Below are 17,797 nucleotides of genomic sequence, written 5' to 3'. Positions count from 1 at the left end.
GCCATGCTTTCTCCTAATGTTCTCTTTTCTATTAATGTCATGCAGAATCATTTAGTATTCTGAGACCTACAAATGTACAAGACATGCTTAGTGTACCTAGAGGTGAAATACAGTGCAATAAAACTCTCACAGCGTTATTATGTGGTTGTTTTGGTGGATATGGACCTTATCAAATATAAGGACACCATTGTTTTCATTATGGTATTGTCTTCTAGAAAGAAGTTACTGTTAAGAAGTTGAAATGAAATGGGGCAGAGAGGGAAAAACACTAATATATAGCAATAAACATGACTTCAATAAATTATTTTTCATAATTTCCAGCTTTTCTAGCTCTCCTCTGTTCAACATCAATAGTTTATCTATAGTAATGCTAAATGCATTGCCACAGATCAGCAGGTCTTTGCCCAGCGGTTTATTTTGCTCTGTATGTTACTTCCATCCTAATGATATGCAGAAATAAAAAAAGGGCAAATAACTAAATAAGTGCATAAATACATGGCTACTTTGTCTGCAGTCCTGAGAAGCAAGTTCATTAAGGTGAAAAATATTCACTGCTGTTTCACTTCCAGCTGGGTATGGAAAAATGCAAAACATTATGACGAACAGCCGCTCAACACAAATAAAGTGTAAAAACATGTCAGACGGAAGCAAAAGGAAACATGAGAGAACAGGCTGAAAAGAGGAGACATGAGAGAACAGGCTTATTTCAATTAATGGGGCAGCAAAATAAATCACGTTGCATGCTGATGAACTAGAACTTAATAATAAGGACTGATTTATCAAAGATCAAATGGGGATACTTTGTAGGATTGCCGTCTGTTTGATCCTTCTTGAATTTAGATCAAATTTGCTTATAAAAAGCAATTAGCTAATTTGATCGATTTAATTAAAAATGTTGCAGAGATCATCATACTTTAATGTTCTGAAAGTAATGCTAAAATAAGCAACAGTTTATGTTGATTTCATAGAATAGAGCAAAAGTTTTTCAACAATTTAAAAAAAATATATCTTTTACTGTCAATATGGATTTATGCTAGCATCCATTACAAGGTAGTGTTTATCAGAAATGAATTTATTTTAAAAAAAATAAGAATTATTTACTTAAGATGGACTCCAAAAGATGGAATTTCTGTATTTCAGATCTTTTTGGATAACAGGTGTTTGGATAAAGCTTAACTAAGCTGAACTTTATGTTTTGTGCTTCTGTACCAGCCCAAGGCAGCCCAGCCCTTTAGCAGGGAAGATCTGTGCCTCCAAAGATGCCCCAGTAGCCCCCCATCTTCTTTTCTGCTGATTCACTGCACATGCTCTGTGCTGCTGTCACTTACTGAGCTTAGGGACCAACTCATAATATACAGAATATAAATTTCACAATAGAATGCCTATTATTAATTTATTTTTATTTGCATTACATGGGTGTTTTGAAACCAGTGCAGTTAGCATTAGAATGTTATAATCAGCCCTGTGTCTTATACATGGGTATGATAGGCAACCTAATTTTCTCCTTGATAATTTGTGACAACCCCTAAGCTTAACTTCTTAACAGCTGCTCAGAGCCCACTGAGCATGTGAATGTCACTGACACTTCTAGCAAAATCCAAGATGGGGAAAGCTTGTGACAACTTTAAAAGGCTGGATCATTACTACCCTAGAGATGCTGAACCTTTAGGCCGGTGCAGTAAGTTCAGTATATAAAATATTTCTGGTTATAGAGTTTAGTTCTCCTTTAAATAGTATACTGTGATTGTTTAACAAAATATAATGGCAACATGTGTATCTCTTTTTTTTTGTATTCTGTGTACTTTCTTATTATTGTTATGATTCCAGTAATACCAGATTAGTGTTGTGTTTTAATCACTGCCGGTTACAATGTGACTATTTAATGGCCAATGACCATTACACAGCCAGAGGAATCGTTGATGTCTTGTTGTTTTATAGGTATATTATATTGATACATTTCTATGTGTTGGTTAAACATTTTGTTTATATGATAACTGTTACATTAACATAAAGGAAACAAGAAACAAAGGAGAAAACAATGAAAACCCAAAGAGCTGTGCAAACTGTGGGCAGGTGGCCTTTATACTGTGCATGCTAGAGGCTGTTTATGTCCCGTTGTTTGTGAGGGACTCAAGCCAAGAGCTCTCTACCTTTATACAAGAATGGAAATCTACACAGACTCAACTTCACTTCTATTTCCACTTATGTATCATAAGCAAGAGCCTGACTGATAACAGGGAACTCCGGTGTGTATTAAGAATGGGTTACAATAGCACTGATCAAAGGGAGTTCTTCAGAGTAATGAATATGCTACGTTGTATACCTCTTTTGTCTGTAATTAAGAAAAAATTAATGAACATCACTAGGTATCCTGGCAAGTTTCTAAACAGCATCTGGTGCATTGACTAGGGAGTTTATTTGGACCTGTTATAATAATAATTATACATTGACCATTATACATTGACCATTAATTGCAAAAGTCTCCAGAACTTTTCAAATGATGTTTGTAGTGTATATATTTATCCACAAGCTTACACATAACTTCTATTAATATGCATGCTCACGAACAAATAATCCTACAAAATAGCTTTCCCATCGATGCATTATTCTGTCTTAGAAATAAGTGGATTTTGAAATGAATCTTGTGTTTTAACTACTCTTTACGTTTTAAAATGCAGCAGAATAATTAAAGAGAAAAGGGGGGTCAGTGGGATTTTTTTGGTCCTAAAAGTAGATGAGTTGGTTTTTACTTGCAAGGAAACTAAAAATTGTTAGATATACATCTGTTTAATAGATCTAATGCATTCGGTCAATATATATTATGGAATAAATTCCAATAAGCTAGCATGTAGTTTCCTTTAAACTCATCAGTATTGACCTACAAATATTTGAGATCCGTTATTTATTCATTTCAAATTCATTTAACTCATTGGCTATTAATGAAACATCGCTTGTGCCTCAGACACTGTCTCACCCCCTGTGGGGTGAGATTTTGTATGAATCACATTGTTATGTAGATTTAAACTTTACTGAAGCGTATTTGTTTTATTCATGTTTATAGCAGTTATAATAAGTAATCAGTGATTCTATGAATAAAAGCAATACAGAAATCGCATACTTATCTGAGACAGGATTGGACATTTCATAGAAATTAGCATTTTATTTCTTCTGTTTCTACGGTTCTCTGACTTTTTCAGCTCAATCACCCATTGGAGGTCCAATGTTTGGCCCCCTTTCCTTCATAACAAGGTTATAGATATAGGACAACATCAGTTCTTTAATCATTCAGCCACAGTTTGAAGAATATCTAAGAGAGCAAAGATGTTTTCATTCTAAATTTCAACATAATTGACCTTCAAGCTGGGCTTCCAGATGTATTTCGGAGAGCAAGTAGGTATTTTCTCTAAATGTCGCCCTAATTGGTCTCCAAGCTGAGTCTGCTAGGAGACTATAGGAAAGGGCATTCTAGTATTTTGAGCTTTCTAGGTAATAGGTTACTAAATCATAGGTCACATGCTTCTAATTAATGGTATAATGACAGATTTTGAAAAAACGTGTCTATGTCATCCTGAGGATCAAGTTTCTCTGGGATGACTTTTTGGGGGTTTCTTTTGCAGAAATTTGGCAGTATAGTCACAAGAACATCCATGCATAGGAAACCGGTTTGCAACCCCCATTCCCCTAAAAAGTGATGCACTAACCCAATTTCCTAAGCAAGTCATTCCTAGAACATTTAGTAGCTACAGTATACTTCTAAAAAGCTGCTGTTTATACAGATATGTTATTCATAGTAATCTGGGTTCTGGGGATGACAAATGCACCTATCTGTCAACAGTTGGTCTCCCGCCTGCCAAGAAATCACATATACTGCCTAATAACATATTTAATAATGCATAGCAGTGTTGGAATAGTCATATATCCTCCCAGAATTCTCTATAAAACAGTACAGAGTGCTGTGAAATTGAAGGTGCGTTCAGCTGGGAAGGCTGATTAGCCCCACCTGTAGTTAAAAGGTGGCTCCAGGAGTAGTGTCTCTCTGCTCTGCTCTGGGAGAGAGGTGAGCAACTGGAGCTGCAGTGTAGAACTTGGAAAAGTGTGTTTGGGAAAAGAACTGTTTGCTGCACAGTTACCTCTGAGCCTGAGGTTGATTTTCCTAGTTGCAAGGGCCAGCTACTATCTGTTGCCCTAAAGATTTGGTACTGAAGTGCTGCTGCTTCTGAGAGAGCACAGGGATTCTGCAAAGGACTGTATTTACTTATGTTGGTTTATGTTAATGCCACACAATGCGTATGGCCTATATTTTCGACAATCAGAAAAATGCTTGCCGAGAATATGCGCCATGCACTCCTACCTGTGCCTGCACCCGAATGAATGGAATATGCTTGGGTGCTGGCACATGGAGCCAATATCCGAATAAAACACGAGAAAATGCAAAGTCTTGTGTTTTTATGCGGATTTTGGCTACATGTGGCTGCATGTGTATTCCATTCATTTGGGTACAAGCACAGGTAGGAGCGTGTGGCGCGTATTCTCGGCAAGCGTTTTTTGGCTTGCCGAAACTATACACCATATGCATCATGTGGCTTGAGCCTTAATCTGCCCAAGTTGGACTGTGAGTGTGTCCTCTGAGAAGGACAGTTTTTTTCTGGTAAGCCTGCTACTTATTTGTTATATTGGCATAGCATCTGTATGAACTTTCAGTTTCTGCCAAAGCTCTTGTGTTAAATAAATTCACACCAGAATTCAGCTTGAAACCTTGTGTACCTGTTTCTTACCTGTGTGAAAAGAGCTGCCACTTCTGCCTAAAGAGCTAAATCCCCACAAATGGTATCTGTGTACTATTGCTATTTGACAAAGGAATATATTGTACTGTGCTTACATTTAAATGCTATAGTTTTCCAAAATGTAATAGGTATTAAATCTTAATAATGTTAAAGTAAGACTATTATTTGTATATCTTTTGACAATTATAGCTTCATTCAAGGAGAAACAATGAGAAATGTCTATTTTGCCCACAAAACATTTTAAATAATCTTGTTAAATACAAGAACAACAGGCATGTTAAAAGGTTCCATTTCAAGGTAATAGCAAAATAAACAGTTTGAAATTGTATCCAAACAATTGAGTCAGCAGAAAAGCCATAATGCCCTTTGGTTTTATTTGAAGTTATTTGTCCTTGCTTCTAGTCTTTGGTGGTGCGCGTAAGTTCATGTTTACACTTACTGTAACTGCCACCATCCTGCTATTAAAATATCAGGTTTCGTGATTAAAATGGGTTCAGTTACACTGGTTTATTTATTTTTAAGGCATAATTAGATCTAATTTTATAAATCAATGTATTGTGCTATACCAGTCACTATAAATTTTACCATGGTGCCTTAGGGTGCACAATTTATTTTACTAAGAGTCTTTAAATTTGCATTCTTTTATATAAAAAAATCAAATCAGAGAATAAGAACATTATGTATAAAGCCTATAGTGGTTACAATCACAGTACATTAGTATAATGTTAGGAACTACTCTTCAGATTCATGACCATGAGACTTAAAGAAAACTCTAGAATTATTATATACATATAAATCTATACTAATTGACATTACTGTTATGTATAAGGTACAGTAAGGCTTCCTTCGTGATTAAGTCACCCAGTATGGCCTTATCAGTAGCCAGCTACTATGAGCTCATGAAGTCATGAAACAAAGTTTTTTAATTCTGAAAACCACATTGTGTAAATGAAATACCACAAACATTAAGATTAGATCCTGAATTGTTGTTACCAAAGCATTTAAAAAATAGTCATGTCATAGTATGGAGAACTCACCCCACCCCTATATACTACACTGGGATACGGAACTTGGCATCCACATAACGCTAGAACAATGGGAAAAGATCTGGATAGTGGCTGCCAAAACCTCCATATGCACCACTTTAAAGGAAAATCTATACAAAATAATATTCGAATGGTACCATACACCATCTCTTTTCCGAAAACTTTTCCCAGGAACACCATCCACATGCTGGCGCTGCAATCACGATCAAGTTACAATGTACTATATATTCTGGACCTGCCCGGTAATATCAACTCTATGGGACAAAACCACAGAAATTCTTTCAAAAATCACCTGGCTTACCCTGCAAAAGGACCTGCTGTCACATCTCCTAGGACTACCACTACAAGGAGTAGGTAAACGGACACAAAAGGTGGTACAAAGTGTACTACTAGGGACACGCTGTCTGATAGCAGCCCACTGGAAATCCCCCACAATGCCAACCATACCTGAACTGATAAATAAGATACAACACATATGGAATATGGATTACCTAACAGCTATACTCCAGGAAAAAACAGTACCCTTTCTAGAGGACTGGTTCCTATGGGACAGCTACACAATCATATACATACAATCTGAACTGCAGCACGAGCACAGGGCAGCTACCAATAAAATTACAGAATTTAAGGTTAACCATGATTACCTATTAGATCTAAGATGGAAAGATAAGCGGAACCCATGGCAAAAAACAAATGTAAAAATAAAAAATATGTATCTTATTTTTCTGTACTGCTTAACATATACATCTATCATGATCACTATGAACATATGTACTTACTCAACTCTAAAAATGGATACTGTACCGTTACCTTGATTTTATAATGTCTTTCCTTTTTCTTTTTTGAAAATAAATAAAAACATAGTTCAAAAAAAAAAGTCATGTATTTAACTTAAATGTAGTCATTACAGCCTATGCCATAAGGTGACTTTCCCAGCCCCCAAGTTAAAAATAAACTGTTGGGACCCTCCTCCTTATAGTGTGACTTGTGATTCCCCTCCATATACAAATGTTTGTGGAGCCACAGTTTGTTTTAAAGGTTTTCATAAAATTTGAGGGTGAAAAAAATAACCTGTGAGAAAAGAGAGAAATCCTAATAGGAAAATTCATTCGAGCTATGATAAATCTACCTTTATACAATGTACATGATTGGTGTATGTGATGTACTGGGTCCCCATTCCACCTGTATTGTGATTAGGCCACTGAATGTGTCCTTGGTGCTTTTAAATGGTTAATCTTGTCCTGAAGGGAGAATCAAAAATGAACAATTCATCACAAAGAAAGTTTGTTGGAAAGGGAGCAGAGAAAAGTAGATGCAAATCTTGCATGTTAGTACACTAAAATTCTGAGGGGAAAAAATGCTCCATTGTGAATAGAAAACATGGCATCCAAAAATGACACTGCATGTGTAAGTGATCCTTAGTATGTACATGACTGCTGTGAAGGGGCAGATACTGTATGTCAAAGCTCAATTAGTCTTACTATTAAAATTTCCCTTTTTTCTCTCATGTTGTTTTTTCATTATATTTATGATAATACATATATTTATTTTGCCAAAGTAAAAGAAAAAAGAAAATAACTGTCTCATTTATCTCAGTTAACTTATCACAATGCAAGTCTATGATAAAATCTGTCAACAAGGTTTTTTCACATCTTTCATTCCCCCCAAAAAACAAGGTAGCATACTTTTTATTTTCACAACAAAATTATATTTTTTTTCAGTGGTAACATTTCTTTTCTTACCTCTAATAAATGTATTAGTTAAGGTACCGCTTATCTAAAAGTTTATGGTGTGCTATAGATGGTTTGTGTATATTTTTGTGGGTTGTGCACTTTCCATTCTTTTTTGCTCTAGCTTGAAATTCTTTCTTTTTAGACCCTATTCAGAACATCTTAATTTAATACTACCTGGTTGGTAGGGTATCAAGTACCCTAATTCCTAGCTCCAAATGTGATAACTGCAAAACAAGTAAATTAATATAAAAGCCAGAAATAATAGGTAAATCAGACTTAGAAAAACAGGCAAAATCACGCTAACTTTCAAGAAATTAATAGTAACTTTCAAGATATTTATTTACTCAATTTAGATCACTGCAATTTTAAAATTGCTCCTATTATACCTTTTACGCTTTTAAAATGAACCTTGTAGTAGTTACATGGGTAAAAATATTTTTGTTATTGCATTGTCTGACATTGTAAGGATATTAAGTAAGGATGACAGAACAGAACAAAGAAAGATACCAGTCAAAGGAAGAAAGGATAGGGATTTCAGGTTGTCAGCTTTCATGTTAAATGAATCTGAGTTCACTCAGGAGCTAGAACAAAGACAAAGTACACTTATACAGCATAAGTTATGTAGGGGAAACAAGACAAAGGAAATAAAGGTACGGTATCTTAATCCTTTTTTAAAACAAAATTCACAAATATTGTATCAGAAAGTGTGAATTGTATTAACTTAGTTATATTTATCATTAATAGATTAAAAATGGCCACTCAAATTCACCTGTAACAATTTATTCCCTTAAGATAGACACATACGTAAACACACACACATACATATAAGTATATACTGTATATGAAGATTGTTTTGTGGCCCTTTAACTACTACAAGCTAAACATTCTTCTGCAAACACTGCTGTGTAATAGGCTTTTAATATGTATCAGAAGAAATCCTATTTAGGTTTTAACTATATATAAAACATGCAATGGGCTAGCAAAATCATAACCATATAAAAGCACTTGACCTGTCATCTTGTGCATCTAAAAAGTCACAGAATCCCAATGGGCTTTCTAAAATGCTTATAATGCATGAAAGGTGTACCTTGTACATGATAACATTTTAGAGAAGACTTTTTGTTAGTAAAAATATTCAACATTATATTTTGTGGATGTAAATATGATAATAATGAACACCGTAGCTTGCTAAAGTCTGAGTGGGACAACTTTATTTTTATGTTTATACTGATTCTATGTATCTGTGTATTCTGGCTTTTGGTTTGAATGCATTCACTGCTGACATAATAAATCTAAGTCAGTTCCTTATACATTTACATGAATCCAAGCTAAATCTATTTTACTGTAAATCACAAACAATAATTCTCTAAAATATGTATTTCCAGAGATTTTTTCCCTATGCTTTGATACAAAGGCATAACTATTTTTTTTATGCACTTACTACAGAAGTGTCCCTGACCTGGTTTTCCTGTTTTTTTCACTTCATCACATACACCCCTGCCTAAAAATACATACAATATGTACAATAATATACCATTCAAGGCCTGTTGGGTTTGAGTCTATTAGGCATAGCGCTGCGGTTTAAATCATCACTGTTGTTTGTAACCAACAGGTACAACCAAACTGTGCTAGAAAGAAATTTATAATGAACCTTTAGTGGGGTGATTCTCTATAAATCAATGGCCAAGGCCACTGATGTTCCATTTAATTCACTCAGAACAGAAAAAGCAAGAAAGCCTTTATTATTTTTTGCATTCCTTTTGTTGTCAAATGTGTAAACTTAAATCTTAACAGAGTGCTTATCAGTGATAATTTATTGGCTCTTTCAAGTTGCTTCCAGATTACTCTATAGTACTTTGAAAAGATAATATAGCAACAAGAAATCTAATATTTCATAGGTAGGACACACATATTCATTTTGACAAAAGTTAATTTACCAAATGGTGCAAAGGGCAAACACTTGATGCATTTTGCACGTTTGTAATGCAAAATGTGTCCCTAGAATGCAGCTATAATTGCACCCACTGCTGTCCTGTAATTATGGACACAAAAAGATATGTGTTGAACTGTGAATAACATGCTGCAGCCACAACTTTCTGCCACCATGTAAGGAGCACCATAGGGGCAGCCCATAGGCTTTGATTGGCACAGCTATTACCACTGAACATGCACTAGATGGAGTGCCAAAAGGAAGAATGCACAGTGTAACCCCTGTAAGTAATGCCTGCCTAAGGAAAGTACAGGGGTTTTGTGCTTTTGAGCACTTGACTATTTCTCTTTAGAACTTGCACAAGTGCCGAGAACCCGCCTGCAGTGTAGCAAGAGGTTAGTGCAGGTGCTAATTGAATAGCACCATAATGGCCCACATACTGGGCTTATTAACAACCCTAGCATTTGTGCTTACCCTTTTAAGTGACTTGAAAAGTATGATGCACATTTAGCAGCCACGCCATACCAAACATTGTATGTCAACTTCCACTGAGAGCTAATTCTGATTCATATATTGTTCTCAGACTTTTTTTTTAAATTAATGTCCCAAAATATTTGTTTTCATTGGTTTATTAAAAAAAACTAAACATCCTTCTCCCCATAAGTGCAATTCTGCTTTATTCATTCTTCATTGAGTGAATTTTTCATCTTTATTCTCTGATTTCTTTAAGGCATTTATCCTTTTCCCCACACATTAGTTTAGTCTGTTAATTTAAGGGGAAATAGGTGATAAACCTTATTTATGAATTTGGCATATTTAAATTTAGAGGAGCAAAGCTGGGAGGGGGAAGTAGTATCACTCAACCTATTTCAGTAGAAAATAAAAATGTGGTAATTTTGAAAACTGCCTCTGATAGCCTTGGCATGAGAAATGTTACTTGGGATATTTTGGAGGTGATTTATCAACGTTCAAATTTGATTTTTTTCATGATTCAAGTTTTTTTTTTTTACTAAACCTCCCAAAACTTGAATTATGGCTCAAAAACTCAAATGTCTGATAGTAAAGAGCAGCGCAAAAAAACCTGAAAACTTGAATCCTAGGCTAGGTCAAGTCATATTTTCACGATTCTAGATTTTCCAGTTTTTATTGAAGTTTGTAAACTCTCTGAGTCAAGTTATTTATTCAAACGAGTTTTCCATAATAATAAATATGCGAGTATTCAAGTTTTTTTTTTAAATGCGAGTTTATTCAAATTAGAAAAATACTCTTGAATTTACATTACAGTATTGGATAACATTTTATTTTTATCTTTGTTTATGTGTATTTACAGATCAGTCCAAACCCTGGGTGCATTCGTGCCCTAATGAAGATGCTCTACTGCCCTTACTGTCGCGGCCTACCATCAGTGAGACCCTGCAGCAATTACTGTCTCAACGTGATGAAAGGCTGTCTGGCCAATCAGGCTGACTTAGACATTGAATGGAATCTCTTCATAGGTAAGTGAATATTGTTTATATTCATAACATTTTCTGTGATAGTAAAAGCAGTTATTTAGCAGTAATTTCTTGGGGTTTTGTAACAAATTGCGTGGCAGACCCTCTGATACAGATACCTATGTAATGTAAGCTTTCATCATTCTGTTAAATTATACTAGTCTGAGAAAGTATAATCAACGATATTGCAATGAGTATGAACATTAATGAATCATTTAAGAACCCTCATTACTCCGGGTAACATATTCCTTTGGCAAAGATGTACCACCATTATTATGGGTACTTTTTTAGTAAAGTGAATTAAATTTTAGTACAGGTATGGGACCTGTTATCCAGAATGCTCAGGACCAGGGGTTTTCCGGATAAGGGATCTTTCCCTAATTTGGATCGCCATATCTTAAGTCTGCTAAAAATAATTCAGATTGAATAAACCCAATAGGCTTATTTTGCCTCCAATAAGGATTAATTATATCTTAGTTGGGATCAAGTACAAGGTACTGTTTTATTATTACAGAGAAAAAGGAAATTATTTTTAAAAATTAGAAATATTTGCTTATAATGGAGTCTATGGGAGATTGCCTATGGGTTTCCAGATAAGGGATGCCATACCTGTACAGGTTTTTAATGCCCACTATACCTTCATATCCACTATACCTTCATATTTTGTCATTGCTTTGTGTGATATTATGAGGTGCCTGAAGAGTACAATTATATATTCATGCAAATGAAGCTTCACATTGGGGACTTTTAAGTATTAAACAGAAAATATTTAATGTACTATTCATCATAGACCAAAGTGTGATATTTTTAATTAAATATATGCATGAATCACAGATAAAAATCAAAATAAATCACATATTTGACATTATGTTAGAAGCTGTTTCAGATTTCAGAAGAATGCATCAGCAATCCTCCACTATATTTCTCAAGTTGTTGTTTTGAAATAGAATTGGCTGTGGAACCACTTTGAACTTGCAGTGATGGCGTGCTAGCCTTACAAAGTGACAGTGCTAACACTGGTAATAAAACCATAACTCTGGGGGCAGGCAACCCTGCACATGAAAGGCACTTTATTTTCTCTTGAGTGGTTTTGAAAAGATATCAGAAAAAAATCATTTATTGTGAAGAGCAAAAGTAGAAAAGTGATATTTCTTCTATCCAAAATAGGTAAAAGAACCCTATAAACTGAACCTTTCTTATCTGTCTGGCAATATTTGGTTTTCCCTCTAAAATTATAGATTTTTCTAATTATATGCAAGTTACTGTTAAAACTTGTGAATGGCTTCTGAGTTTTCCCTTTTACATTGTTTCTTAATATTTGTGGCTTAAATTCTAACTAACCGTTAACAATATCATCTTTGCACATAGCTGTGAAGACAGACTATGTCTATAAGATGTAGAGCTTCTGTTAAGCATGTCTGTGTATGAAAGTTTGAGTTAAAAATCTTGGGACAGTATATGGCGCCATATTATTGCAGATTAAATAATAATAATACTATTAGTATGTAATGCTTTGGTGATGCCTAGATGAAAACTGGTTCACACAAACCCTTGCTAGTAGCTCAGCTTTCCAGCAGATCTATGCCATTGCCATTGTCGCTATGGTGGGGAATTGCATTAACAGCTATGCTTCAACTGACATAGTAGCCAAAGGGCTTGATTCTGATTCTGGGCCTTACATTGATTGTGATACCAAAGAAATAAAGGACTAATGGACTAATCTGCTTTTGCTTGTAGGAAAAAATGAATTATAACAATTGTGGGATGTATTGATCATTTTGATGCTTTTGATCATCTGGAATTTAACCATACTTAACTGCATCTCTTTTCTAAGTGCTAAAGATTCATCTCCTAAGTACTAACACTTAAAGAACATTAAAGTGACGTGCTGTTTTAGACCCGAGGGTTCGTGCACTTTTACTGTTTCAAACATTCATTTTCATCGTTTTCATCATTTATAAAACTTGCAATATATATTATACAAAATGCAAAGGATTTTCATAGGCTTTTACCCAAGGGCTTTTTTTTCTTTTAATTGTGAATTTAAAAGCCCATGCCCCTGTTTAATGCACCGTTACATGTAAAGCAGTCTGTTAATGTAGCGATACAGCTGTAACAGGACATACAATCCTCTTTCCATATTACCAAAGCAGAGTGAAAAAACCTGGATTGATCAACTCATATAACAAATGAAATCTGAAAAATATGGTCATTTCAAGTGATTTATCCAGTTCCACTTTCAATAAAAGTTTTTTTTAAAGAAAAGTTTCATGGGGAACTTTTCATTTATGTCTAATCATCATGAGAATGTCAATGTCTATGATGGGATAATGATAATCCTTCAGAAAAACATTGCATTTTCTATATCTTTTGTATACAACATATATGTCAAACACAAGGCCCGGGGGCCAAATCCGGCCCAACTGGCTGTTTTATGTGGCCCTTGGTGAGTGTGTCTGACCATCCAGCCTGATCAATTTCCATTTTCCTCACATAGTAACTAAGACTAAGGGGTATATTTATCATGCTGTGTAAAAAGTGGAGTGAAGCATTACCAGTGATGTTGCCCAAGGCATCCAATCAGTAATCAGATTTCAATAGTAGCAAAGCATCTATTGGCTGCTATGAGCAACAACACTGGTAATGTCTTACTCCACTTTTTACACATTGTGATAAATATACCCCTTAGTATCTTACTAAGTATATTAATAAAAAATCTGGCCCGCGACTTAGCCTGTGTTTTAGATTTCGGCCCCTGTATGTGATTGAGTTTGACACCCCTGGATACAAAAACCAATGCAACAAAAGCCAATGACCTGTTATTTTTGACCTTGCCCCCCAGATGTGAGTGAGCCCTTTAGACTGTGTCCAGATATACTCATTTCCTGGACTTCAAAGCACCAGAGGGTCCCCTGCAACTTCCATCAGCTTGCAATCTTACAAAGGACAGCTGATGTGCTCTGTGGTAAAAAGCTTTAGGGAGCAGTTACCAGCTGACATTTGCTTACTCCTTTTTTGTTTTTGCTTTTGTTTTGTTGAGCAAGGCAGCCATGTATAGTTTGTCCTTCTGTGAAAATATTGCAGAGGGATATCCAAAGATATATAGGATAATCAGTGCCGCCCCCATTCGTCACCCCCCACCACCCACAAGCACGCAGGGCAAAATTTCGGTACCACCCTAGGCCTCGCCTCAATTCCAGGCCTGATAATCATATTATACATGTTTGTAATTTTTATTAGACGGTATATGTATAGATAATATAATAGATAGATATATATTGTGTATTAAAGGACAGGGGAAGGTCTGGGGGTTGGCAATATGTTAGGCACCCAGTAACTACATTTATTACCCATAACCTGGGCTTGGCGTATGCACAGACCTGATCTTTTCTGAAGCCTGACCTGCCACAAAGGATTGCTGGGAACAAGGAGGAAAATGGTGGCCACCTTTTCCTTTAATACACACACTGATTGTTTTGACATGTAGACATTACATAGAATTTTAATGTAATTGATGTAATAGATAATTTAAAAAAATTACTCAATTAATGAATTCATGTTAGACTGAAAAATGTTTTATTTAGAATTAATAGAACTGAATAAAAATGGTTAAAAGAGCTTTTCTCTACGATTGTAATGCAAAGAGAAAGAATGTGAGCATGGCCCCATGTTTAACAATAGCACATTAGGATCTTTGTGAATCTGTCCATTTTCTAACAATGATAATCTGTCTCTTTATACAGCTTTATGTCTCAGTAAAATGAATAGTATTGGCTATCAAAAATGAAACTGTAAATGTAAAGTCCAGCTGTTATAATGTACTTTATAAATGGATGACTGATAAGTAGTGATGGGCGAAAAGTTTCGCCAGGCATGGATTCGCGGCGAATTTCCGCGTTTCGCCATTGGCGGATTGTTTCGCGAAATGGATGAAAAATTTCGCCGCGGAAAAATTCGCCGCACGTCCAAAAATTGGCGCCGGCGTCAAAAACGAATAGTCGCGGGCGACAAAATAATAGCCGCGGGCGACGAAACAATAGCGCGCGACGAAACAAGAGCCGCGCGACGAAACAAGAGCCGCGCGACGAAACAAGAGCTGCGCGCGACGAAACAATAGCTGTGCGACAAAATAATAGCTGCGGGCGACGAAACAAGAGCCGCGGGCGACGAAACAAGAGCCGCGGGCGACGAAACGAGAGCCGCGGGCGACGAAACAAGAGCCGCGCGACGAAACAAGAGCCGCGGGCGACGAAACAAGAGCCGCGGGCGACGAAACAAGAGCCGCGCGACAAAATAATAGCCGCGGGCGACAATTTTTTTTGTCGCACGACATTTTCGCCGTTTCGCGAATTTTTCGCCGTTTCGCGGATCTTTTCAAAGATTCGCGAATTTTTCGGCGAAGCGAAACGGAACAGATTCGCTCATCACTACTGATAAGCAATGGAACAGAATCAGCTATGTATTTTTATTATGCGGAACTAATGTATTTTATTTTAACTGTAGAGAAGACTTAAAAGAAATGAAAATTTGTCTTGATTATGAAATGGTTTGTCACTATTTCTCTAGATTTTGTTATTTTTCACGTAGGTTGTGTGATTCAGGGAACTCCTCCCTTTTTTTCCTCTTTTTTTGGCTGGTATAAATTTGCCTGGGATGAATTTGCAGCAAAATTTGGGTTTCACAAGTAGTGAAAATTGTGGTAGAATTTTGCCATGCAATGGTACAAAAATTGTGTTTTTTCACATGGTAAAAATGTCCACCGGCTATAATGCACTTGGCATAGAAAAATGCCATTGACTCAAAATGCATAGAAAATACCCGGTGACTCCAATGTTTTAGAATTGTTCTGCAAATTTTGCAGCAAAGTGAAACGGGGCAGTAACTAACAACACTTAACATTTTATAAAGTATTTTGTATTTATTTGTATTTTATTATTGTATTGGCCCTATTTTTTCTAGTAATGTATTATTCCATTGTACAGTAGAGCAAACACAAGTAGCACTATATAAATAATAGTATACATACATACATACATACATATTCAGATGGAACTGGAAATGAAATGGCTCCAGAAATGGATGCCGTAAGACAAAAAGTTCCACCAGCACACCCTTACCTCCCCCAATACTAGACTCGGTGCACAGCCTAGAGTGTCGGCACTCTCACAGAAATCCACCAGAAAATTGACCAGCACAATGAGTGCGGGGCTTAGCCCCTGCGTGTTTATTCAAAGTATAGCAGCAATGTTGCGGGGGCGTACCCCATGCCTAACAAAGGGGTACGCCCCCAAAACGTTGGTGCTATACTATGAATAAACACGCAGGGGTTAAGCCCCGTTTGCATCACGCTTGTTGTGCTGGTCAATTTTCTCCTGAAATGGATGTCATTCCAGCTTTAAAATGGGATTCTGAAATTGTGATTAATATTCAAGCTGTAACGCTGAAGGCAGTGAATACTGACAATATAAGAAAGGTGATTTATTTTGGGGGGAAAAATAATTTAGATTGAGCAAAGATAGAAAAATATATATTTTGTTTTATAATGTGTAAAATCTCTCTGGGTTAATCATTTTTGTTCACTATTATGTACTTGGAAATGTTTAAATTACAGTCATGTTCATGTTAGTTTGGGCCCACTGTAAATCCTTTTATAGGTGCAAGTGCTAGACCGCTAAGGGTTGCAAAATTGGGCTTCTTAGTGCTCATTTAATAAACACCTACGTCAATACATACGTGCTGCTCAGAAATAACCTTACAGCTCATATAACTAACTGCTAATATGAACTAGGACTTGTTTCTCTTTCAGACAGGATCAGTGTTAGAAAATATATAGTGATAAAGTACCCCCTATTGTACAATATAGGGATATTAGAAGTCACTGAGGGGTTCTGTGACCATATAAAGGCACAAGGCTGCAGGGATCTCTGAGTATCACTCATGTATTATAAGGGATAATGTACCCCCTACTGTAAATGATAAGGATGTTGGCGGTCACTGAGGAGTTCCATGACAATATAAAGGTACAAAGCCATAATACAAGTTTTAGTAAGTCATGTGACAGAAATTTTATCACTAAGCTCCGATTTATAACTGATGACATCACTAAGGATTTAATTTACAGTTTAGTCTCATAGGGAAATTACCAAACTGTATATTATATATATTTCACCTTATATTAGAAGTCATCAAGGAATACCATGAGTTTTATATAAGCACTCGGCCTCTGGCTTCCTGCATTTTTATGCTCATAGAAATCCTCTTATTGTTCTGACTAGTGGAAGATATTGATTCCAGTGGTGTTTATATAATAATATAATAAAAATTATGAATCAAATATTAATTTAAATTAAACATTTTAGATTATGGGACATAATAAAACCTGGAATTTTGGAAGAAATTTATGTAATTTTTAGTTGAATACATTGCAGTTCACAATACTATTAGTTTGTGCCGCATGGTTTTATGCGTAACAGATCTTGCCAGACTAATTTAGTCGCCTTTTATGAGGAGGTGAGCAGGAACCTTGATGCTGGAATGGCAGTTGATGTCATCTACTTAGATTTTGCTAAAGCGTTTGATACAGTACCTCACAGAAGGTTAATGATCAAATTGAGGAATATTGGCCTAGAACATAATATTTGTAATTGGATAGAAAACTGGCTGAAGGATAGAGTACAAAGAGTGGTGGTAAATGGAACATTTTCTAATTGGGCCAGTGTGGTTAGTGGGTACCGCAGGGGTCAGTCCTTGGGCCTTTGCTTTTTAACTTGTTTATTAATGACCTGGAGGGGGGCATAGAGAGTACTGTTTC

The 17,797-nt window shown here is 35.9% G+C and overlaps 1 protein-coding gene across 3 annotated transcripts in view; it reads left to right on the top strand.

Moving 5' to 3' along the window:
• Nucleotides 1-17,797, top strand: part of gpc6 (glypican 6) — a 574,948-nt gene that overhangs the window by 388,662 nt on the left and 168,489 nt on the right. For all 3 annotated transcript variants that reach the window (XM_018091653.2, XM_012957513.3, XM_031897065.1), the window contains one exon: nt 10,824-10,989. In XM_018091653.2, the coding sequence (XP_017947142.1) occupies nt 10,824-10,989 (166 nt within the window). The remainder of the gene's footprint in view (nt 1-10,823; nt 10,990-17,797) is intronic.

The sequence above is a fragment of the Xenopus tropicalis genome, chromosome 2, assembly GCF_000004195.4.
Source record: "Xenopus tropicalis strain Nigerian chromosome 2, UCB_Xtro_10.0, whole genome shotgun sequence".
Lineage (NCBI taxonomy): Eukaryota > Metazoa > Chordata > Amphibia > Anura > Pipidae > Xenopus > Xenopus tropicalis.
This window is presented reverse-complemented; position numbering and strand designations above follow the sequence as displayed.